The following is a 25,060-nucleotide window of genomic DNA, read 5'->3' on the forward strand; positions in this document are numbered from 1 at the left end:
TCTAGAAAAGACCTAGACATCTCAAAGGACATGTGTCTGTAAAGAAATGGGAGGCAGAATCTAAGGCTGGGGATCCCCGCCCACCTCTGAGAGCCAGACAGATAGCAGGTGTGAATGTACTTGTAAGTTGTAGAGTGCTGTGCCAACATATTGAAGCATTGTTGCCAAATGTTGTGAAAGTCCCTCCGCTTCCCTACATTAATTTTACACCTTTCTTCCATCTGCCTCTCTGCTGTGCTGAGGCCCCCAGGAAGGAAACACGCACTGACCAGGAATGTGGAAGCTACAGGAGGGCTGGTGACAGGGAAGAGCACATGAGCAGGATTTGGCATAAGTTTCCCTGCACTCCTAGTACAGGCAAAGCCAGGCGGCAGGAGTTCTGTAGGGAACCCCTGGCTTCCAGTCCAATATGTTGGCGACAACGTTCCTCCCACCCCCCAATCCCAACCAAATACTGCAGACACCTCCTCCTTTCAGGGCCTGAAAGGGCAGGCAGGAAATGGATGGGGCTTCTTCTGTTTGACTGTTCGGGTACTAAGACTGTGATCTGTAAAGCAGTTCTCACGTGTTAAGTGACTCCTGGACAAGTGTGCAAAGTGCATACACGCTCACTAGGGAAGAAAAACAGGAAGAGAAAGGAGGCACCTCTAATGTCCCTCAAGCCTACTTTCCCACCTCCAACATCATACCGTACATCTAAGGCAAAGAGCACTGCCCCCAAGTCCATCACCTCCCTGAAAGTTGTCAAATATCACCCTGTCTGGTCCCCAGTATAAAAATTCATACCTAGCCTTCCCAGACTTGTGGAAACAATATCCTCCTTAGACAAACCAAGGGTGACAATAACTGAGCTTTAAAAGCATAATAATTGACACCTCACTTCAGGAGGCTGCCTCCAGAGCATTCTCCTTAGGAATCTGGATTTCCCAGGAATCTGTTCATACTCAGAATGTTCTAAGGCTCTTACCATCTCCCTTGCTGCTGCAGGCTTTCCTAGCATTCTTCCTTCACAGCTTTTGTCATGATGTGCCATAACTCTTTTTTTTTTTTTAAGATAATTATTTTTTATTGAAGGGTAGTTGACGCACAGTATTACATTACATTAGTTTCAAGTGTACAACACAGTGATAAAACATTTATATACATAATTCTAGGTTCCAGCTATCACCCTACCAAGCTGTTACAATATCTTGACTATATTCCTTATGCTATACATTACATCCCGGTTACTTATTTATTTTACCATTGGAAGTCTGTCCTTTTTTTTTTTTTTTTTTTTTTGTGAGGGCATCTCTCATATTTATTGATCAAATGGTTGTTAACGACAATAAAATTCTGTATAGGGGAGTCAATGCTCAATGCACAATCATTAATCCACCCCAAGCCTAATTTTCGTCAGTCTCCAATCTTCTGAGGCATAACAAACAAGTTCTTACATGGAGAACAAATTCTTACATAATGAATAAGTTACATAGTGAACAGTACAAGGGCAGTCATCACAGAAACTTTCGGTTTTGCTCATGCATTATGAGCTATAAACAGTCAGTTCAAATATGAATACTCATTTGGTTTTTATACTTGATTTATATGTGGATACCACATTTCTCTCTTTATTATTATTATTTTTAATAAAATGCTGAAGTGGTAGGTAGATACAAGATAAAGGTAGAAAACATAGTTTAGTGTTGTAAGAGAGCAAATGTAGATGATCAGGTGTGTGCCTGTAGACTATGGGTTAATCCAAGCTAGACAAGGGCAATAAAACATCCACGGATGCAGAAGATTTCTCTCAGAACAGGGGGGGTGAGGTTCTAAGCCTCACCTCTGTTGATCCCCAATTTCTCACCTGATGGCCCCCCTGCGACTGTGCCTGTCTTAGGTTGTTCCTCCCTTGAGGAATCTTACCCGTCTCTGGCTAGCCATTCATCTTCCGGGGCCATACAGGGAAATGTAGAGTTGGTAAGTGAGAGAGAAGCCTTATTGTTTGAAATGGTTAGCTTTTTATTTCTTTGCATATTTATGCCCTGTAGCTTCTATGCCCAGCATTTGTCTTGAGGATGTGCCATAACTCTTAACAGTTAGTTATTGGACTGTGTGTTTGGTGTCCACCTGCCTGCCTGCCTGTCAGCTAATGGAAGGCTGGGAAGGGATCTGTGTGGTTGCTCTGCTGGCACATAGTAGAAGCTCACTAACATGGTTGGTTCAGTTAATTAATTAGTAATATGAAACACACCTTATGGTCCACCCCAAATTAATTAATTGCAATGTTGATTTTTCAAAATAACTAAATCCTCACATCAGGACAGTTCTTTGTGACTTGCAAAGGCCTTCTTAAAATTTGAATGAAGTGGTCATGTGGGTGAGGTGCACAAGACCAAGTTATCTGTCTAGATCATAAGTTGTCTAACTGATAAATAAAGGCAAACATCTTACGAATTAAAGCAAACATGACTATATATGAATTAGAGTGCAAGATGCATATGTGTTTTTAAGATAAAGCATGAGACCAAAAATCATTCCAGTAGACCTTTCTTTTTATTTATTTATTTATTTATTTATTTTTATTTTTATTTTTATTTTTTATTTATTTATTTATTTATTTATTTTTTAAATAATTATTTTTTATTGAAGGGTAGTTGACACACAGTATTACATTACATGAGTTTCAAGTGTACAACACAGTGGTAGAACATTTATATACATAATTCTAGGTTCCAGCTATCACCCTACCAGGCTGTTACAATATCTTGACTATATTCCTTATGCTATACATTACATCCCGGTTACTAATTTATTTTACCATTGGAAGTCTGTCCTTCTTTTTTTTTTTTTTTTTTTTGTGAGGGCATCTCTCATATTTATTGATCAAATGGTTGTTAACAACAATAAAATTCTGTATAGGGGAGTCAATGCTCAATGCACAATCATTATTCCATCCCAAGCCTAATTTTTGTCAGTCTCCAATCTTCTGAGGCATAACAAACAAGTTTTTACATGTAGAACAAATTCTTACATAATGAATAAGTTACATAGTGAACAGTACAAGGGCAGTCATCACAGAAACTTTCGGTTTTGCTCATGCATTATGAGCTATAAACAGTCAGTTCAAATATGAATACTCATTTGGTTTTTATACTTGATTTATATGTGGATACCACATTTCTCTCTTTATTATTATTATTTTTAATAAAATGCTGAAGTGGTAGGTAGATACAAGATAAAGGTAGAAAACATAGTTTAGTGTTGTAAGAGAGCACATGTAGATGATCAGGTGTGTGCCTGTAGACTATGTGTTAATCCAAGCTAGACCAGGGCAATAAAACATCCACGGATGCAGAAGATTTCTCTCAGAACAGGGGGGTGAGGTTCTAAGCCTCACCTCTGTTGATCCCCAATTTCTCACCTGATGGCCCCCCTGCGACTGTGCCTGTCTTAGGTTGTTCCTCCCTTGAGGAATCTTACCCGTCTCTGGCTAACCAGTCATCTTCCGGGGCCATACAGGGAAATGTGAAGTTGGTAAGTGAGAGAGAAGCCTTATTGTTTGAAAAAGTTAGCTTTTTACTTCTTTGCATATTTATGCCCTGTGGCTTCTATGCCCAGCATTTGTCTTGAGGTATCTTTACCACTTGGAAGAATTATGATACTCGGTAAATTTGATATGAGGCACGAATTCTATTTAAGGGTTGTAATTAGGAAGGAAGAAGAAAAGCTATAGAAGCAGCAGGCGGAAGAAAACATGGGAAGATTGATTATTTCTTTGATATATCTTCTTGTAGAGTAACTTCAGCATGTATAGGTTTTAAGCTACTACTTAAATTGCACACACACATTAACATAATAGGAGTATAGTTACATAACCAAAGCATATCTGTAATTACCAGCCATCTGCAGTGAAACCAAGAAAACCAGTTAGGCACCTTAGGCATTTGTGAAAACTTATCTATGATATGGTGGATATTGTCCAACTGAACTTGAACAGTCTGAGAGAAATCAGACAAATTAAAACAACCCATTCCTGGGGACTGTTCACATGCGATATGTTCTTTTAACAGTAAATAGTTTGTAGTTGTAAGACTTTGGAGCGCTACAATTTGCACTTCTCCAAATTCTTGGTTGAGTTCCAACAGTATAGATCCAGTCCAATTTTGTTGTTTTACTGTATGCACAGGCCAGCTTAGATATCTCCTTCCTCATTCCCATGGCAAGTCCAGGAACTGGTGGGATGAGTGCATCTACAGCTGTAGCAGTGCGTGGATCTTTGTTGGGGTTTTTTTTATGATCATCTTCTGGCATGAGTCTTCCAGAGAGTGCAGATGTTGGAAGTTCTTTTTCATATCGTATCTTAGTTCATTTTCGGGGTAGCCCAATTAGGCTTTGATCCTCTGTATAAACACAAACAGACCCTTTGCCTACACTTTTATATGCCCTTTATACCCTTGTGTGGAACTCGTTGGAGGTTACCACACAGGAACTGCCCTTCTTTTTTTTTTTTTTTTTTTTTTTTGCTATCACTAATCTACACTTACATGACGAATATTATGTTTACTAGGCTCTCTCCTATACCAGGTCTCCCCTATAAACCCCTTTACAGTCACTGTCCATCAGCATAGCAAAATGCTGTAGAATCACTACTTGCCTTCTCTGTGTTGTACAGCCCTCCCTTTTCTCCTACCCCCCCATGCATGTTAATCTTAATACCCCCCTACTTCTCCCCCCCTTATCCCTCCCTACCCACCCATCCTCCCCAGTCCCTTTCCCTTTGGTACCTGTTAGTCCATTCTTGAGTTCTGTGATTCTGCTGCTGTTTTGTTCCTTCAGTTTTTCCTTTGTTCTTATATTCCACAGATAAGTGAAATCATTTGGTATTTCTCTTTCTCCACTTGGCTTGTTTCACTGAGCATAATACCCTCCAGCTCCATCCATGTTGCTGCAAATGATTGGATTTGCCCTTTTCTTATGGCTGAGTAGTATTCCATTGTGTATATGTACCACATCTTCTTTATCCATTCATCTATCGATGGACATTTAGGTTGCTTCCAATTCTTGGATATTGTAAATAGTGCTGCAATAAACATAGTGGTGCATCTGTCTTTCTCAAACTTGATTGCTGCGTTCTTAGGGTAAATTCCTAGGAGTGGAATTCCTGGGTCAAATGGTAAGTCTGTTTTGAGCATTTTGATGTACCTCCATACTGCTTTCCACAATGGTTGAACTAACTTACATTCCCACCAGCAGTGTAGGAGGGTTCCCCTTTCTCCACAGCCTCGCCAATATTTGTTGTTGTTTGTCTTTTGGATGGCAGCCATCCTTACTGGTGTGAGGTGATACCTCATTGTAGTTTTAATTTGCATTTCTCTGATAATTAGCGATGTGGAGCATCTTTTCATGTGTCTGTTGGCCATCTGTATTTCTTTTTTGGAGAACTGTCTGTTCAGTTCCTCTGCCCATTTTTTAATTGGGTTATTTGTTTTTTGTTTGTTGAGGCGTGAGAGCTCCTTATATACTCTGGACGTCAAGCCTTTATCGGATGTGTCATTTTCAAATATATTCTCCCATACTGTAGGGATCCTTCTTGTTCTATTGATGGTGTCTTTTGCTGTACAGAAGCTTTTCAGCTTAATATAGTCCCTCTTACTCATTTTTGCTGTTGTTTTCCTTGCCCGGGGAGATATGTTCAAGAAGAGGTCACTCATGTTTATGTCTAAGAGGTTTTTGCCTATGTTTTCTTCCAAGAGTTTAATGGTTTCATGGCTTACATTCAGGTCTTTGATCCATTTTGAGTTTACTTTTGTATATGGGGTTAGACAATGGTCCAGTTTCATTCTCCTACATGTAGCTGTCCAGTTTTGCCAGCACCACCTGTTGAAGAGACTGTCATTTCGCCATTGTATGTCCATGGCTCCTTTATCAAATATTAATTGACCATATATGTCTGGGTTAATGTCTGGATTCTCTAGTCTGTTCCATTGGTCTGTGGCTCTGCTCTTGTGCCAGTACCAAATTGTCTTGATTACTATGGCTTTATAGTAGAGCTTGAAGTTGGGGAGTGAGATCCCCCCTACTTTATTCTTCTTTCTCAGGATTGCTTTGGCTATTCGGGGTCTTTGGTGTTTCCATATGAATTTTTGAATTATTTGTTCCAGTTCATTGAAGAATGTTGCTGGTAGTTTCATAGGGATTGCATCAAATCTGTATATTGCTTTGGGCAGGATGGCCATTTTGACGATATTAATTCTTCCTAGCCACGAGCATGGGATGAGTTTCCATCTGTTAGTGTCCCCTTTAATTTCTCTTAAGAGTGACTTGTAGTTTTCAGAGTATAAGTCTTTCACTTCTTTGGTTAGGTTTATTCCTAGGTATTTTATTTTTTTTGATGCAATTGTGAATGGAGTTGTTTTCCTGATTTCTCTTTCTGTTGGTTCATTGTTAGCATATAGGAAAGCCACAGATTTCTGTGTGTTGATTTTGTATCCTGCAACTTTGCTGTATTCCGATATCAGTTCTAGTAGTTTTGGGGTGGAGTCTTTAGGGTTTTTTATGTACAGTATCATGTCATCTGCAAATAGTGACAGTTTAACTTCTTTTTTACCAATCTGGATTCCTTGTATTTCTTTATTTTGTCTGATTGCCGTGGCTAGGACCTCCAGTACTATGTTAAATAACAGTGGAGAGAGTGGGCATCCCTGTCTAGTTCCCGATCTCAGAGGAAATGCTTTCAGCTTCTCGCTGTTCAATATGATGTTGGCTGTGGGTTTATCATAGATGGCCTTTATTATGTTGAGGTACTTGCCCTCTATTCCCATTTTGCTGAGAGTTTTTAACATGAATGGATGTTGAACTTTGTCAAATGCTTTTTCAGCATCCATGGAGATGATCATGTGGTTTTTGTCTTTCTTTTTGTTGATGTGGTGGATGATGTTGATGGACTTTCGAATGTTGTACCATCCTTGCATCCCTGGAATGAATCCCACTTGGTCATGGTGTATGATCCTTTTGATGTATTTTTGAATTCGGTTTGCTAATATTTTGTTGAGTATTTTTGCATCTACGTTCATCAGGGATATTGGTCTGTAGTTTTCTTTTTTGGTGGTGTCTTTGCCTGGTTTTGGTATTAGGGTGATGTTAGCTTCATAGAATGAGTTTGGGAGTATCCCCTCCTCCTCTATTTTTTGGAAAACTTTAAAGAGAATGGGTATTATGTCTTCCCTGTATGTCTGATAAAATTCCGAGGTAAATCCATCTGGCCCGGGGGTTTTGTTCTTTGGTAGTTTTTTGATTACCTCTTCAATTTCGTTGCTGGTAATTGGTCTGTTTAGATTTTCTGTTTCTTCCTCGGTCAATCTTGGAAGGTTATATTTTTCTAGGAAGTTGTCCATTTCTCCTAGGTTTCCCAGCTTGTTAGCATATAGGTTTTCATAGTATTCTCCAATAATTCTTTGCATTTCCGTGGGGTCTGTCGTGATTTTTCCTTTCTCGTTTCTGATACTGTTGATTTGTGTTGACTCTCTTTTCTTCTTAATAAGTCTGGCTAGAGGCTTATCTATTTTGTTTATTTTCTTGAAGAACCAGCTCTTGGTTTCATTGATTTTTGCTATTGTTTTATTCTTCTCAATTTTATTTATTTCTTCTCTGATCTTTATTATGTCCCTCCTTCTGCTGACCTTAGGCCTCATCTGTTCTTCTTTTTCCAATTTCGATAATTGTGACATTAGACCATTCATTTGGGATTGCTCTTCCTTTTTTAAATATGCTTGGATTGCTATATACTTTCCTCTTAAGACTGCTTTTGCTGCGTCCCACAGAAGTTGGGGCTTAGTGTTGTTGTTGTCATTTGTTTCCATATATTGCTGGATCTCCATTTTTATTTGGTCATTGATCCATTGATTATTTAGGAGCGTGTTGTTAAGCCTCCATGTGTTTGTGAGCCTCTTTGCTTTCTTTGTACAGTTTATTTCTAGTTTTATCCCTTTGTGGTCTGAAAAGTTGGTTGGTAGGATTTCAATCTTTTGGAATTTTGTGAGGCTCTTTTTGTGGCCTAGTATGTGGTCTATTCTGGAGAATGTTCCATGTGCACTTGAGAAGAATGTATATCCCGCTGCTTTTGGATGTAGAGTTCTATAGATGTCTATTAGGTCCATCCGCTCTACTGTGTTGTTCAGTGCTTCCGTGTCCTTACTTATTTTCTGCCCAGTGGATCTATCCTTTGGGGTGAGTGGTGTGTTGAAGTCTCCTAGAATGAATGCATTGCAGTCTATATCCCCCTTTAGTTCTATTAGTATTTGTTTCACATATGCTGGTCCTCCTGTGTTGGGTGCATATATATTTAGAATGGTTATATCCTCTTGTTGGACTGAGCCCTTTATCATTATGTAGTGTCCTTCTTTATCTCTTGTTACTTTCTTTGTTTTGAAGTCTATTTTGTCTGATATTAGTACTGCAACCCCTGGTTTCTTCTCACTGTTGTTTGCTTGAAATATGTTTTTCCATCCCTTGACTTTTAGTCTGTGCATGTCTTTGGGTTTGAGGTGAGTTTCTTGTAAGCAGCATATAGATTGGTCTTGCTTTTTTATCCATTCTGTTACTCTGTGTCTTTTGATTGGTGCATTCAACCCATTAACATTTAGGGTGACTATTGAAAGATATGTACTTATTGCCATTGCAGGCTTTAAATTCGTGGTTACCAAAGGTTCAAGGTTAGCCTCTTTAGTATCTTACTGCCTAACTTAGCTCGCTTATTGAGCTGTTATATACACTGTCTGGAGATTCTTTTCTTCTCTCCCTTCTTGTTCCTCCTCCTCGATTCTTCATATGTTGGGTGTTTTGTGCTGTGCTCCTTCTAGGAGTGCTCCCATCTAGAGCAGTCCATGTAAGATGTTCTGTAGAGGTTGTTTGTGGAAAGCAAATTCCCTCAGCTTTTGTTTGTCTGGGAATTGTTTAATCCCACCATCATATTTGAATGATAGTCGTGCTGGATACAGTATCCTTGGTTCAAGGCCCTTCTGTTTCATTGTATTAAATATATCATGCCATTCTCTTCTGGCCTGTAGGGTTTCTGTTGAGAAATCTGACGTTAGCCTGATGGGTTTCCCTTTATAGGTGACCTTTTTCTCTCTAGCTGCCTTTAACACTCTTTCCTTGTCCTTGATCTTTGCCATTTTAATTATTATGTGTCTTGGTGTTGCCCTTCTTGGATCCTTTCTGTTGGGGGTTCTGTGTATTTCCGTGGTCTGTTTGATTACTTCCTCCCCCAGTGTGGGGAAGTTTTGAGCAATTATTTCTTCTAAGATACTTTCCATCTCTTTTCCTTTCTCTTCTTCTTCTGGGACCCCTATAATACGGATATTGTTCCTTTTGGATTGGTCACACAGTTCTCTTAATATTGTTTCATTCCTGGAGATCCTTTTGTCTCTCTCTATGTCAGCTTCTATGCGTTCCTGTTCTCTGATTTCAATTCCATCAATGGCCTCTTGCATTCTATCCATTCTGCTTATAAACCCTTCCAGAGTTTGTTTCATTTCTGCGATCTCCTTTCTGGCATCTGTGATCTCCTTCTGGACTTCATCCCATTTCTCTTGCGTATTTCTCTGCATCTCTGTCAGCATGTTTATGGTTCTTATTTTGAATTCTTTTTCAGGGAGACTGGTTAGGTCTGTCTCCTTCTCTGGTGTTGTCTCTGTGATCTTTGTCTGCCTGTAGCTTTGCCTTTTCATGGTGATAGGAATAGTCTGCAGAACTGGGACGAGTGACGGCTGGAAGAACTTCCCTTCTTGTTGGTTTGTGGCCCTCCTCTCCTGGGAGAACAGCGGCCTCTAGTGGCTTGTGCTGCGCAGCTGCGCGCAGACAGGGTTTCTGCTTCCTGCCCGGCTGCTATGGAGTTAATCTCCGCTGTTGCCGTGGGCGTGGCCTGGCTCGGGCAGCTACTCCAAAATGGTGGAGTCGCGTTGGAGCAGGAGCTGCTGGGAGGCTATTTATCTCCGTAAGGGGCCTCCCTGCTCCCTGCAGCCCAGGGTTAGGGTGCCCAGAGGTCCCGGATTCCCTACCTCTGGATTAAGTGACCCGCCCTGCCCCTTTAAGACTTCCAAAAAGCACCCGCCAAAACAAAACAACGACCACAAAAAAAAACAAGAAAAAAAATTTTTTTAATTAAAAAAAAAAAAATTTTAATTAAAAAAAAAAGTGGTCGTTTGTTTTTCTTTATTCTCCGGTGCCAGCCTCAGGCCTCTGCTCACCGGTCTTTCTGCCCTGTTTCCCTAGTATTGGGGTCCCTGTCCCTTTAAGACTTCCATAAAGCGCTCGCCAAAACAAAGCAGCAAAAAAGCAAAAAAAAAAAAATGGTCGCGCGCTTTTCTTATGTCCTCTGTCGCCCAGCCTCCAGTGCCTGCTCACTGTTCTTGCTGCCCTGTTTTCCCAGTATCGAGGGCCCTGCACTCTGGCCCGGATGGCTGGGGCTGGGTGTTCGGCAGCCCTGGGCTCCGTCTCCCTCCCGCTGTGCCTGCTCTTCTCCCGCCGGGAGCTGGGGGGAGGGGCGCTCGGCTCCCGCGGGGCCGGGGCTTGTATCTTACCCCCTTCGCGAGGCGCTGGGTTCTCTCAGGTGTGGATGTGGTCTGGATATTGTCCTGTGTCCTCTGGTCTTTATTCTAGGAAGGGTTGTCTTTGTTATATTTTCATAGATATATGTTGTTTTGGGAGGAGATTTCCGCTGCTCTACTCACGCCGCCATCTTCCGCCCCTCTCCAGTAGACCTTTCTTGTCACGCCCCTGTCCCCAGGTGGGTGTGTGCACTGTCTCCTGTTGGACTGTTGTCAGGGAAGGAAGACTTAAGAAACACATCTCATTGCATCCCCATAACTACTGTGTGGGAAGTAGGACTGTCATGTCCAGGTTACTGGAGAAGGAACTGTACTTCAGTATTAATGACATAACTGAAAATCATCAAGCTGTTACTGTGCACAAGGCACTACCCTCAGCTTTTTACATGGCCTTTCTTAGAACACAGGAGCAGACAGGAGCTATGAGTATGTATTATCATTAATCCCCACCTCGTAGGAAAGCAGGCTTGGCAGGTTTGTTAATCATCTAGAGCTGCCATAACAAAATACCAGAGACTGGGTAGTTCAAACAACAGATTTATCTTCTCACTGTTCAGGAGGCTGGAAGGCCAAGATCAAGGTGCCATTCAAGTTGGTTATCAGTGAGGCCTGCCTCTCTTCTGGGCTTGTAAGTGGCTGCCTTCTCGCTGTGTCTTCACATGGCCTCTTCTTTGTGCATGTATGGAGAGAGAGATCTCTAATTTATCTTCCTCTTCTTAGAAAGACATCAGTTATATTGGATGAGGTTCCACGCTTATGACCTCCTTTAACCTTAAGGACCTCCCTGTAGGCCCAGATTCCAATTATAGTCACACTGGGGGTTAAGGCTTCAACATATGAATTGGGGGGATACACTCTAGCCCATAGCAGTGGGGTTGGGTTGCTGACATTAACTTGCACAGTCATTCACCATCTGTGAGACAGAACTGACCATGAACCAAAGTCCTGATCTAAGCTTGCTGCTGACTGTCTCCATGGTGGCAGGTGACCTGTCCAAGCTCTAGGGCAGGCCCTGTATGCCAAGTCTTCCTGCTCCAGGTCTACTGTGCCTCAGCTGCACTGTTCAGATCCCCAGGAACAATTACACCATAGAAGCTCAGCATCAGAGTCAACTCACTCAAGAATTGAGATCAAATCTGGGAAGCAGAATTTCTCTTCTAACAGGATATGTGTCTCACCATGAGTAAAGCAGGATCCATATGATGCAGTAACAGACACAGAAACCACTATAATGAAATCCCTTCCAGTAGGATTCCTGAATGTCATACGAAGAGAATCAGCCTTTGGTGAAGGTAACACTTTCACTTACAGTAATGACTGTAGACCACCTTCTGCAGGACAAGTTAATCAACTCTCTATCCTCATATGAGGATAAAATATGGATATTAATAACACCTAGTTCTTGGGGTTATTGTAAATATTAAATGCATGGAAAATAGTTCAAACAATTGCTAGCATGTGGGATCCACTTAATAAATGATGGCTATTGTAATACTGACAATATCTTTTTATCAGACTCAACACAATAAAATCGATTTATAGAATTTCACTTGGTTCTTCCCCAAGCTGATCTGAACACTTTTTGTATCCTTACTCTGTTTTAAGTACTGAGAGAGACACTTTTGTATACAACTCAGAGCTAGGAATCATGTCATAATCTTGCCTGTGTTCCAGAGCTACCTCATGGTGCCTGTCCCTTGGAAATCCATCTCTGATCTTCAATAACTTGACCACTATACAACTGCCATTTCCGAGTGACTGAAAAACTACTAATACATATGCCAGCATGTCCGTTTTCTCTTTATTCTACTTATTTCTGCCTATTGATTGTGGTTGTGTCTTCACAACTTTGCTTTTGTGAACTTTTTAGTCTCAAGCTATCCTCTCTTTACAGTATCTGATCTAAATCTTCTCTGCTTTTTAATATGCCTTCTTAATGTCCAGGTTTATGTATGATCTGCCTGGCTCGTATGAAGTAACTCATTTCCCCAAAGTTCCTTTCCTTCCACTTCACAACTAGTTCTTTTTTAAGTATCTGAATTCAGCACAAGATGGGATTTTCTTTTGCTGCCATCTGTATTCTTCGGGAGATCGTATTGTCTACTGAGAAACTCAAGAAATAATCTGAAGCTCTGCTTTATAGTACATGAGGTTTTTACTGCTCAGGAGATGGTAGAAGAAACTATTCTGTCTTGCCTCTATTAGACCAGCTTTGAGATCCATGTTAGGAAAGCCACATCTTCCCTATCCATAGTGTTCAAGGGCCAAGAACATGTAACCTGTAGCTTCTCCTATGATGAGTTCCTGTCCAGTGACTCACCACCCGACCTCTGTCCCCAAGGGTATGAATCCCCACTCCGATATACCTCTTCCCAGACATCCCAAGTTCATTCTCTACTGCTTCTGTTGGTTACTGTCTTTCAGAAAGGAATTCTTATTGATATTCATCTTTTCCATCCAGATATGTTCCCTGAGGTCATCTCTGCCAGCCTGAAGACTCAGTAGGGCTGATGGTTCAGGAAATGGACAAACTTGGGTTTGAGTTTCGACTGCAACTTTCTGGTTATGCAAACTTGTATGAATTGAGTAAATTAACTTAATTTCCCTGAAACTTCAGTTTCATTTCATTTGAATGCCATGCAGAAAGGTAATACATGTAGGCTTGCACTTAGGAAACACTCAGTAGTAATAGATGTTGTATTTATCAAATACAATTATTTGAATTTTGGCCATTCTCTGTGATAGCCATATTACAGAGTAATACGGAGCCATGAGATTTAATCCTACTCTTTCCTGTAGAGGCTTCCAGGCTGCTACCCTGGCGGAGCTTCCATTTCCTTATCTACTCAGTCTCCACAGCATTTGGCTCCTCTTTTTCAGTCAAGGTTTTTCCTGCCTCTCCCTCAAATATCAGTTTCAAACCCGCCTTTCTCACTTGGGTGAGCACCCTGCCAAATAAGTTCCTCCCTCCTCACCCTCTGCCAGGAGCCTGTGATTATTCCATTCTGATCTTTGGTCAGGAAAACAATCCTGTTTTTGGATACTATCAATTTCTCATACCATTCTTACTCTTCCAAAAAAACTTGTAACTGAACAAAAAAGCAAAGCCCCCCACACAAACCCACTACCCCTAAGCATTTTCCTCCTTCCTTTCCTGGCCACTCTTCTCAAACACATGATCGGTGCTTACAGCCTCTTGTTCCTTCCCACATATCCCCCACCCGGTCTCATTCCCATTCACATGGTCTGCAGAGAGCCCACCTTCAGGGTCACAGTGGCTCCATTCTGTCTGACTTTTTGCCTCTTCCAGGCCCCCATCTTTTGGACTTGTAGGTCTGCAGTTCTGCTGACCTCCTACTCCTTTCTAGATGTATTCTAATTTGCAGGGCTAGAGAAAGCATGGATTTGGGAATCAAGTAAGTCTAGGGTAGATAACCTCTGCTCCATCCCTCCAGGAAGCCTTTCTGCCTCTCCTTGGGCCCCACAGCCCCACTGTTACAGATATTCATAGCCTCTGGGCTTCTCTTGCCCTAAGACAAGTTACCTAGGTCGCTCAAGTCTTGTTTCCTCTGTCTGTAAAGCAGGAAGAATGGCACCCAGAAATGGGAGTTGGGAATGTGGTAGTGTTTGCCTAGCCCCCAGTGCCTGGCCTCTGGTAGATATTTACTAGACGTTATTTCCCATCTTCTCCCCGGCTCACTTGCTTTTCTTCTTTGATCGTTCTTGCCCCTCTCCTCACCACTACAGCCCTCTCTACACTCACTCCTATAGTAAATCAAGCCCCTCTATAAGGGTAATTGTCAATGTCCATCTTCAGAATGAGTTGGGCTCCACTCCTGCTGTGGTACATTTCCATTCGGAGGGCAACTCAACCTCTGAGTGACTCAATTTTGAACTCAACTTATTCACCACCAAATCAGATCACCCTTCCTGTTTCCCTTTTTCTGCTAACAAGACAATCACATAAGGAGCTATTGTAGGAAATGGGGCTATTTGTGAACAAGACTAAATTTTTTTTTAATTTTTTTATTGAAGGGTAGTTGACACACAGTATTACATTACATTAGTTTCAGGTGTACAACACAGTGATTCAACATTTATATACATGATAATTCTAGGTACCAGCTATCACCATACCAAGTTGTTACAATATTTTGACTATATTCCTTATGCTATACATTATATCCCGGTTACTTATTTATTTTACAATTGGAAGTGTGTTTATATATATATATATATATATATTTTTGTGAGGGCATCTCTCATATTTATTGATCAAATAGTTGTTAACAACAATAAATTTCTGTATAGGGGGGTCAATACCCAATGCACAATCATTAATCCACCCCAAGCCTAATTTTCGTCAGTCTCCAATCTTCTGATGCATAACGAACAAATTCTTACATGGAGTACAAATTCTTACATAGTGAATAAGTTACATGGTGAACAGTGCAAGGGCAGTCATCACAGAAGCTTTCGGTTTTGTTCATGCATTATGAACTATAAACAGTTCAAATATGAATATTCATTTGATTTTTAAACTTGATTTATATGTGGATACCACATTTCTCTATTATTATTATTTTTAATAAAATGCTGAAGTGGTAGGTAGATATGAGATAAAGGTAGAAAACAGAGTTTAGTGTTGTAAGAGAGCAAATGTAGATGATCAGGTGTGTGCCTGTAGACTATGTGTTAATCCGAGCTAGACGAGGGTAATAAACATCCATGTATGCAGAAGATTTCTCTCAGAACATGAGGGGGCAAGACTAAAGTTGAAGGGGGGACATGGGATCAGTCAGTCCTGTAGAAGATGTAATAGAAAAACTCTCCAGAAGGCTGCACAAGAGGTTAAACAGAGGCCAATTTGGGCTTGATCTAGGCAAAGCATACAAATGAAAAGAGTATTTAGTAGTAGAATTGTAGTTCCCAAGGATATAATGAAGCAGAAGTTGAATGGCCACAGATAAGGAAGCCACAGAATTGCTCCTTTGGGGACCACAATAACATAAAACATTAAGAACAACTGTCACTTAATAGTCAAGAGGTTTCCATAGAAACCAGGACTTCTAGGAGTGCATATTTCAACCAAAGCATTCATCTTTTATTTAAACGTACACTCTATCATAACTTTTAATGGGCCTTAGGAATTGTCTGTGCTTAAGGATAGAATTGGGAAAGAAGAGGTCCTGATGCAGTCAAAGCCAGTGATTTAAAAGTATAGATTTGGTCATACCATCTCCCCCTTAAATCCTTTTGGTTACACTAGACATCAGATTCTGGGCATGTTTGGCAAAATCCTTAAGCTACAGCACTTGTTGCTGAGAATAAGGAAAGCAAGTTAATGTCGTGTGTTGTACTAAGACAGTTTGAAAGCAGCCCCAGGCAGAAAAGACCATCATGTTTGGAACCACCCAGACCAATGCCTGAGTCCCTGCTACTTCCTAACTGTGTCCTTAGCCAGATCCTTCACTACTTTGAACGTGTTTCCTCATCTTAGAACGGAGAGTTAAAGACTTAGTTGGTCTGGGTTGTGAGGAGGATCGAAGGAGCTAATGAATTCCAGGGCTGGGCACAGAGCCTGATGCCTTAGTAGGCAAGCCATTCATTCATTCATTCATTCCTTCATTCCACAAATAGTACTTGCTATGTGCTAGTTTCCATTTGGGGCACTGGGGGTATACCAGTGAACAAAACAGAATGGATAAACATCCTCTCCTTATGCAGTACATGTGCCAGTGGGGAAGGGGCAGGGAGACAGATGAATCATATCATTAAGTCAGATTTACAGGATGTGAGAGAGTGGTTGGTGGTAGCAAAGGAATAAAGAGGGGAGGAGAGACAGTGCTTTGGGAGTGTGGTGCTGTGGGGGTACAGGACTCCTGGTTTAAATAGGGTGACCAGGTAGGGCCTCACTAGGAGGGCAGCATCTGAGATAAGGCCTGAGGTGATGGAGAAGGGTGTTTCAGGGAGGGGGCCTCAAGGGCAGAAGCCTAATGACAGCAGAGGGGTGGCAGGGCCAGATCACGTGGGGCCTCAGAGGTCATGGTCAAGTCTTTGGCTTTTCTGTGAGTGAGGTGGGAGCCATGGGAGGGTTCTGAGCAGAGGAAGCACTCAATCCCCATGCTGCTGCCTGCAGTGGGCCTCCCCCTCAGCAGCCTTTGGTAACTATGGGAAGGGAGCCTGGTGGCCCCTCCCCACGAGGACTCTAAATAGCGGACACCCTCAGAGCATTCTGCTCCAGCCTGATTCCTTGGAGATAAAGAGGTTTAGACAGTTCTGCCAAGAGGTGGATAAGGAAGAAAAGGGCAAATGCCAAGCTGAAAACAGAACCCAGAAATCCCTTCTCTGCCTCATACTCCCCCATGAAGGCTAGTGAGCTCACTTAGAGCCACTAGGCCCCAAATGGTAATCACTCCATCTCAAAATCACTCCATCTCAAGAAAGCAAAATGTGCAGCAGCTTTATGCCAGGCCCCGGTGAGTTCCAGCAAGAGTGTCATCACACAAGTTAAGGGGGTGGTGGGAGAAAATTCCACTCAAGACTAGGTCCCAGCTACCCTCTTTCCCCAGAATGTCACCCTCCAGCCTCCCGATGGCGAGGTTCATTGCCCTATGAGAAACTGTATTACTCTATTCGGACTCTGTCTATAGCTAGCTGGGTGACCTTGAGCTGGTCACTTGACCCGTCAGAGCCTGTGTTTCCACATGGGTACCATAGGGTTAGTAATCCTGTTCCTCTATGGTGGCTGTGAGGATGTAATGGTTTGATGATACGTAAACCTTGGTATATGCAAAATTCTGGTGTTCACTTCCTTCTACTGACTCGCAGTAACCCCAGGCAAGGCAGGCCAAGTCCTTGATGTCAGCTGGCTGGGAGGAAGACCTGGCTAGAAGTGACACACCTGAACTCATGCCTCCCACGTATTTCAATAACAGAAGCAGGCATCTTGGAGGCCTGAACCAGCCCTGACAGCTAGCCACTCCCTTCTGAGGCAGTGTCTGCTTCTTTCTCCCTTTGCCCATCTGTTAATCTTATTACAGGAGCTCAGTGAGTGAGCTCCCTGAGAGAGAGCAACTAGGCCCCAAATGGTAGTTTGTCCTTTAAGGGATCATTGCCCTTCTGATTAGGTGTGATTATGAGACACTCTAATTACCTCTTGGTGATGGGTAGGTAGGGAAATGGTGCCTGAAACAAATACTATTTCTAGGGCAAAGTTTGGTTACAAAATGTATTTACACCATTGAGTAGGAGTGAAGTTCTTGCATTTGCCAATAGCTGATATTTCTTATGGCACTGTTGCCAGCCCTGGGGCTTCCCCTCCTGGAGGCAGGCTGGGCTCCTGGACCACTCTCTGGTCTCAGTAAGGCCTCTGGAGCCCCAAAGAGGGAAGAGTTAATGGTAGACTGGGGGGCTGCCCACTGGCCTGAAGGGCTTCTTTGGAAACAGCCTGAGAGTCTGCAGGGCCGAGGCGAGAAGGCGGCACTGTTGTTTAGAATGGCTTCTGGACATTCCTGGGCTGCTGCAGACCCGTGGGAGTCATACTGCCCCTAGACAGTGGGAAGGACACCAGTGAGACTTGGTGACCCTCCATTCTGGCCTGCCCAGGGCCGCCGTCCTGCTCTTACTCTGTCCTGTTGTCCTCTGAAGGATGTGTCTTTGTGGCAGATCATATGCTCTGATTTTTGGAATCACAAGAGTCACTTATTTGACAATAACATATTGATGGCTGTGAGCTAAGCTTTGAGGCTCTTGGTTGCTATAGTGAGGACAGAACTGTGAATTTGTGGTTGCACACAGTGGGGCCGGGACTGCCTAACTTGTCCCCTGGCCTCCTGTTTGGAGAAATTTCAGGCTCCGAGGGGGTAGGGAAGAGGATTCCTGACACTCATCTGCCTGATCAGCCAACCTTTCCAGCATGTATGTCCTCCTGTCACCTTGGCCCAGGAACCCCCTTGGCTGGCCTGGCCTCCTGGAACCTCTCACACACCTTACTTGAGCTTGCTGCTTGGCTCTGGAGTCCTCTCTGCAGGTCAGAAGCCTATCTGTCTGTCAGGGTCTGGTTCACATTCTTTCCAGGTGTCCTTCTTTCACAGGAAAGGCTGTTTGCCTCGAGAAGACAACCATATAATGTTAGAACCAGATGGCCCCAAAAGATCACTGCATAGCAGTTTTCAAACTGTGCTGTTGAGGAACCCTGCTGCGAACGTGCTCACTGGAGCAGTGACACTTTTCCTTAAGGTGTCCTTGAAGGAAGGGCCAATCGGCTTTAAACCACATTTGAAACCTGCTGATCTTGTCCAAGCTCTCCATTTTATGGATGAGAAGACAGATGAGGTCTACGGGGTGGGGTGGGGTGGGGTGTGTATTCCTTAAAATCACCAGTGGGTGAGTGATGGAAGCACAGTGGGTCATAGCTCTGGCCTGTGAGTTCAGTTGCTTAGTTCCAGGTGCGGTTCTGCTTTTTCCTAAGAGAGTCACTTTATCTTGTGTAGAGTAGTAATACACACCCCCAGCCCCTGTTCTGAAACCCTTGGGGCCGGATGTGTTTCTGAATGCAGAACTTTTCAGAATGTGGAACATATACTGGATTATATGGCGCTGCTGGTGGGATTTAAGGGCAGCACTGTGTAAAACGTCACTATTTCTGATTCAAAACGTATGAGCAGTCATTGCAGAAGGGGTAGATAGGTCATAGTCTTGTGTTGGTTCAGTTGAAGCTCTGCTGCCCAATCAATTAACAACAAAATCAGCTTTTGGTTTTTAGAGAGTTCTGGATTTTAAAAATTATGGATAAGGGATTATGAACCTGTAATAATAGTGCCAAACTTCTAGTGTGGTTGTAAAGACCAGATGAGAGGGAAGGAAAAACCCCAACCAGCACCCTCGCCTGTAACTGCGGGTCAGGTGCCCATGCGGGGTGAGCCTTCAGCCACCGTCTCTGGCGGGTGTTGTCGTCTCCTCCCCCATCTCCCAGTTCAGGGCTGTTTCTCCCCTACACTGCCCATCTCAGTGCAGGCCTTGTCTCCTCACCCAGGTGGTCGGTGTCGAGAGGACAGAGGGCTGTGTTTGTGTGGTCATGAGCTGTCAGGCTCACACTTGGTGAGCCGTGCTGAACTGGCCCACAGGACTTTCTCTAGAGGGCTCAGCAGTCGGAACAGGCTTAGAGAAGTGAGGCCAAGGTCCTTCTGGAATGGAAGTGAGTGCCAAAGTACAGGTGGTGGCTGTCCCTGAGAGGTGGTGCCCTGCGAGGACTGGTCTTTACTTCTGGGGCTGCTGTTGTCAGGTGGCCTGGGGACATCCAGAGGCCCCCTGGTTGTCAGTCCAGCATTTTCCACTGCACTCACTGTTTTCCAGACTGAGCCCAGGTTTGCTCAGTTCTCAGCCTCTCCAGTTGCCTGCCTTCTGCTTCACTGTTGGTGTCTGTGGATAAAATGAGAGTTCCTGTGGCCAGGATTCTCACCTGGCCCTTGTTGACTAAGCTTACTGCACACCTGTGGGCAATACATGGCTGTTGACTCTATATGAAGAGCTCCGCCCAGTGCTCTGGGTGCGACACGGTGGCAGGGCTGCAAGGCTGCAGGAGAGCAGAGCAGAGGCTGGAGTGGTGGCAGTGCTGAGGACAGAGGCCCAGCGAACAGCTGTGTGGGACGACTGTGCAGAGAGGCTTGGGGGACGACTGTGCAGAGAGGCCCGGAGGACGGTTGTGCGGGATGGCTGTGTGGACAGAGGGGCCCTGAGGATGGCTGTGAGGACAGAGGGGCCCAGTGGACAGCTGTGTGGACAGAGGGACCCAGAGGCAGAGACCAGCTTGCTGCATGCAGACTCGCTCTGAGTGAACGGGATTTTAGTGACTGACTTGCCACCTGGAAATAAAGTTGGGTATAACCTTTTCACCCCAAGAACGTTTTGCTGTTATTTACTTTGGTCACACTGAATCCATAGCGAACTTGCCCGGGGTTGAAACCCATTGTCGAGACAGTGGCCCTGGGCTCTGGCTTCGTGGTTCTGCTCCCTTGCCTGGGATTGGCTGAGGTATGAACATGTTGAGTGACTTAGTTCCTGCCAATGAGACATTAGAGGCATTGGTGGTAGGAGTGGGCACCGTACATGCCTAAGAGGGAAGAAGGATGGTCTTTTTCCTCTGAGAATGTTGTTCACTTTTGAGGCCTGGAGCTGCAGCCATCTCGTGACCATGAGAGCACCTGGCCTAGGAGTGAAGCTGGCCCGTGGAGGGTGGTCTTCTGCTTTGGGAGGTCTTTGTGCGGCTGGAGTTCAGGAAGCAGGATTGTTAACTAGCTTCCAGGTGGTTGTGGCTCCGGGAGTCCCAGGACTAGACTGTGAACATGACTGTCCAAGTGGTGGGACAGAATGTCTCCTTGAGGAGAGCAATGACAGCATTGTTTCCAGGACTGCAGGGTGCAGCTGGGTTCCTGGTGGGGCTAAGGTTCTCTTGTTGAGACTTCTCTCCCTGTAGATCATACTTTCCGAGGGCAGGGACTGAACTGGGGCTTGAAGTCTCCAAGAGATGCTTGTTGATACGTGTGGGTGTCTGTGTGCCTTGTCTGAGTGGAGCTGGCTTCCTGAGAGAGCCATGTTTTGGGCATCAGTGTTGTCTGAAGCAGCCTGACTGATGTAAAGGTCCAGATACTCAGTCCTGTACAGGGGGAGGAAGCCGGTAGGGCAGCAGTGGCCGCAGGGGGTGTGGGAGTGGGGAGTGTGGATGCGGATGGGGCTTCTGGTGTACTGCATGCTGCTTACCGCCTGATGAGAGTTGGTGTTAGCTGGGCTCAGAACTAGTCAGTGCAGAGCCAGGGCTTCAACCCAGTTCTGAGTCACCCTGCCTCCCACAGTCCATTCATTCTGCTTCAGTGAGCCTGGCATAGGGGGTGGGAATGCTCTGACATGTGATGTGATGGGGACACAAAGGTGAATGTGGCCACTGGGCTGTTAGCCCCAGGAGGGCAGGGCTCTTGTGCTCTTTTGCTCATGGTTATGTAGCAAGCACCAATAGCATGTCCGGCACACAGTGGATTCTCAACTAATTGTTAAAGGAACAACTCGGCCTCAGCCTTTAGGGAGTTAACTTGGGTTCATTTACTCATCAGATACCTGCTGAGCCCCCACTGTGTGTCAGCCCCTGTCCTGAGGACCTGGAATGCAGTGATCACGAAGACCATCCTTATGCTCAAGTCTAGGACACTGAGGCTGGGCATACATGTATGTGGTCAGGGCTTGCAGTGGTAGAGGACAAGGGCTGTGGGGTCACCTGAGATGCTACGACTCTTGGTGTCATTCCTAGGGGGACTGTGTGGGGCCCTGCCCTCCTTGGGCTGAGTGTCTGATGGATTGCTATTTGGGCTGACTGAATGCCTGTGACCTTCTCTCCCCATGTCTTTTGTGCACTGTGGGGTGGACCCTTGCTGAGCGGCCTTTCTCAGGGGTGTTCTGGGACTCCTATGTTCTGCTGACCATTCCTGTCCTGCTCTCCTCACATATGGGTGGCTCAGCCACTTTGCTGTGAGTCCTTCTCCCTGAGACCTGCCCTCTCTGACCCTCGTCGGATCCAGTCTAACAAGGAAGCAGTGTTTTCTGTCAAGGCAGCTGGGTGTAGGGGGGAGCATCCAACTCGGTGAGGTGACAGTGCTGGTGGTGCCAAGCCAGGAGTGTGCAGTAAATACCACTCCCTTCCTGTTGTCCACTGGGCCAAGGGAGTCCGCTCTTGGGCTTGGAGGCTTCTGAAAGTGGTTCTTTCAGTCCTTTCACAGCTGCCCACGTCCTGTGGTAGCCTCTGCCCCTGCCCCACCACACACACCACTTGTGTCCAGGCTCCCTTCTGCCTGGAGTCTCACTTGGAGAAATTCCTCAAGCCCGGCTCAGACCTCACTTCCTTCTGACACCCTTCTGAGTTTCCTGGTGGCCTGTCCACACCACCAGGTCAGGACTTGTTGAGACTTCTCCCTGTAGATCATACTTTCCGAGGGCAGGGACTGAACTGGGGCTTAAAGTCTCTGAGGGATGCTTGTTGACATGTGTGGGCGTCCGTGTGCCTTGTCTGAGTGGAGCTGGCTTCCTGAGAGAGCCGTTTCCAAGCCTTCTGGGCTGGCCTGATAACATCCCCCTGCCCTATTAGAGCCATGTCCTGCCTTGCTCAGTTGTGGGGACGGGCCAAACCAACCCCAAGCTAATGGCCTTTAAGTTACCTTTCCTTTTTGTTGACTAGGTTTCTCTAGGGGAAGTGTGTGTTTGTGTGTGTGTGAGTGTGTGTGTGTGTGTGTGAGTGTGTGTGTGTGTGTGTGTGTGTGTGTGCGCGTTTGTCTATTCCGTCAGCTCAGTGCAAGTACTGTTTCCTGTTCCCATATTTTACCCTCCCACCCTGTCCTTCCAGCTTCTCCATATATATATAGACATGGTGAGGAGGCTTTGGCATGAAGCTTGGACTCCGGCTACCAAGATTTTCCCAGAATATTGTTTCTGCTAACTTATTTTGAGCTCCTAAATTTTTTTTGTATGCCGTCTTTGTTTTTTTAATTTCGGTGTCATTAATCTACAATTTACATGAGGAACATTGCTTACTAGACTCCCCCTATCACCAAGTCCCCCCGCATACTCCATTACAGTCACTGTCCATCAGTGTAGTAAGATGCTATAGAATCACTACTTGTCTTCTCTGTGTTGTACAACCCTCCCCGTGCCCCTCTCTACATTATGTCTGCTAATAGTAATGCCCCCTTTTCCCCGTTATCCCTCCCTTCCCACCCATCCTCCCCAGTCCCTTTCCCTTAGGCAACTGTAGTCCATTCTTGGGTTCTGTGAATACCATCTTTTATTTTACATGGATGCTGCACAGAAAGGGGAGTGTGGGACTGATGCGCGTGCTCTGTCGTTGGGGTTTGGGGGCAGCGCCTGAGGGGGGCGGGGTCTGCCCGCAACCAAGGCTGCGCACACTCGTGCCACCTACCAGCGCCGCCCACTTCCGGAGCCCGCTGCGCACGGGGGGGCGGGGTCTGCCCGCAACCAAGGCTGCGCACGCTCTTCCCGCCTTCCAGCACCGCCCACTTCCAGTGCCTGCTGCGCATGCTCCTGCCGGCCAGCGCCACCTACTTCCGGTGCCCGCCACGTGTCCTTCCAGCTGGGCCATCACCTGCTGCAGAGAAGGAAGCTTCCTGCCTGATCCCGCCCGCCGCTCGCCAGTGCCTCCCACTCATACCGTCCCCGCCGGCCAAGGCCTCCTCCCGCTGATGTCGCTGTCTCGCCAAAGCCCTGCACCGCCGGCCGGAGCCCTCCAACAGCGGCTGCCTACCGCCGGCTCCAGGGCCCCACCTTGCCAGGGTCCCTGTGCCCTTCTCACGCAGTCCTGGCCTCGCAGCGGCAGCTCACCGTAAGCAGCCATCCCCAGAGGGCAGGCGTCTTCGGGTTGGGGAAGGAGTCTGCTATGGGGAGCTGCGGGCTGTTGCTCCTCGGCGGCGGGGTCTGCGGCCGGGGGCGGAGTCCAGCCCGCCGTCTGCAGGTGCACCGTGAGAGGCGGCAGAGGCGGTGGCGGGGAGCAGGGTCTCCAGTGGGCGGCAGTGTGGACAGGCTGCGCTCCATGGTGGGCCGTGGCGTCTGCTGCGCGGGTGTCTGTGCCCGAGGTGGACTTCCGAGGCTGCCGTTGGCAGGTGCGCAGCCAGAGGCGAGGGCAAGGTGACGGGGGCATTGGCAGTGGGAGGGCAGCGTCCATGGCTGGCGATTGTGTCGGTTCTGGGGGCGGAGCGGCAGCGGTGTAAGGGGACGGAGTCGGCCCGCAGCCAATGCCCAGCATGCCCCCCTCGCGCCAGGCAAAGCCACTGGCCTCCATCGCCGCTTCTCTCCACCAAAGCGCATCCACCCATCCTGGAGCCCGGCCTCTCTTCTGCCCTGCCCGCCGGTGCCTCCCGCTGACACCCGCCCTAGACGCCTGCCGTTACCACCGCCCTCCAATGCCTTCTTCCGCTGATGCCGATGTTGCTGCCTTCGCCAGCGCTCATGGCCCTCCACTGCGAGATCCCTCAGACTCGTACCACTGCCAGCAGGGGCCCCCCTGCCAGGGACCCAGCTCCCTGGTTCCCTTGCAGGCCTCGCTGCCTTGCAGCAACCTCAGTTCATAGTAAGTAGCCACCCTCATGTTGGCTTTTCTATCAGGGAGTTTGGGGGTGTTGCATGGTCCTTGGGAGGAAAGTGGAAAGCTGTGGGTGGGCATTGGAAAGCAATGGGCAGCGCATGCACCTACCCAGCCAGGAAGGTGACTGGGTCTCAGCCAGGAGCTCCCCAGGCCCGCCAGCTTCTCTGACTTTGGGTAATGGTTCAGATGTCTGGTCCGTGGGTACGCGGGCATGGCTGCTGCGAGGGTGCATCTGCGGGGTTCGGGGGGTCTCCTGTGCTCCCAAACAGGTCAGCGCAGGAGTAGGCCAGTAGTCCAGGGAGTGTGCGAAGGTACCTGCGGCTGCGTGTTG

General features: G+C 45.9%; 1 protein-coding gene across 1 annotated transcript in view; it reads left to right on the forward strand.

Moving 5' to 3' along the window:
- Positions 1 to 25,060, forward strand: part of LOC130679811 (uncharacterized) — a 42,123-nt gene that overhangs the window by 4,104 nt on the left and 12,959 nt on the right. Inside the window, exons 3-5 of the mRNA XM_057489240.1 lie at positions 21,698 to 21,809; positions 23,639 to 23,970; positions 24,448 to 24,714. Coding sequence (XP_057345223.1) covers positions 21,698 to 21,809; positions 23,639 to 23,970; positions 24,448 to 24,714 — 711 coding nt within the window. The remainder of the gene's footprint in view (positions 1 to 21,697; positions 21,810 to 23,638; positions 23,971 to 24,447; positions 24,715 to 25,060) is intronic.

The sequence above is a fragment of the Manis pentadactyla genome, chromosome 12 (assembly GCF_030020395.1).
Source record: "Manis pentadactyla isolate mManPen7 chromosome 12, mManPen7.hap1, whole genome shotgun sequence".
Classification (NCBI taxonomy): domain Eukaryota; kingdom Metazoa; phylum Chordata; class Mammalia; order Pholidota; family Manidae; genus Manis; species Manis pentadactyla.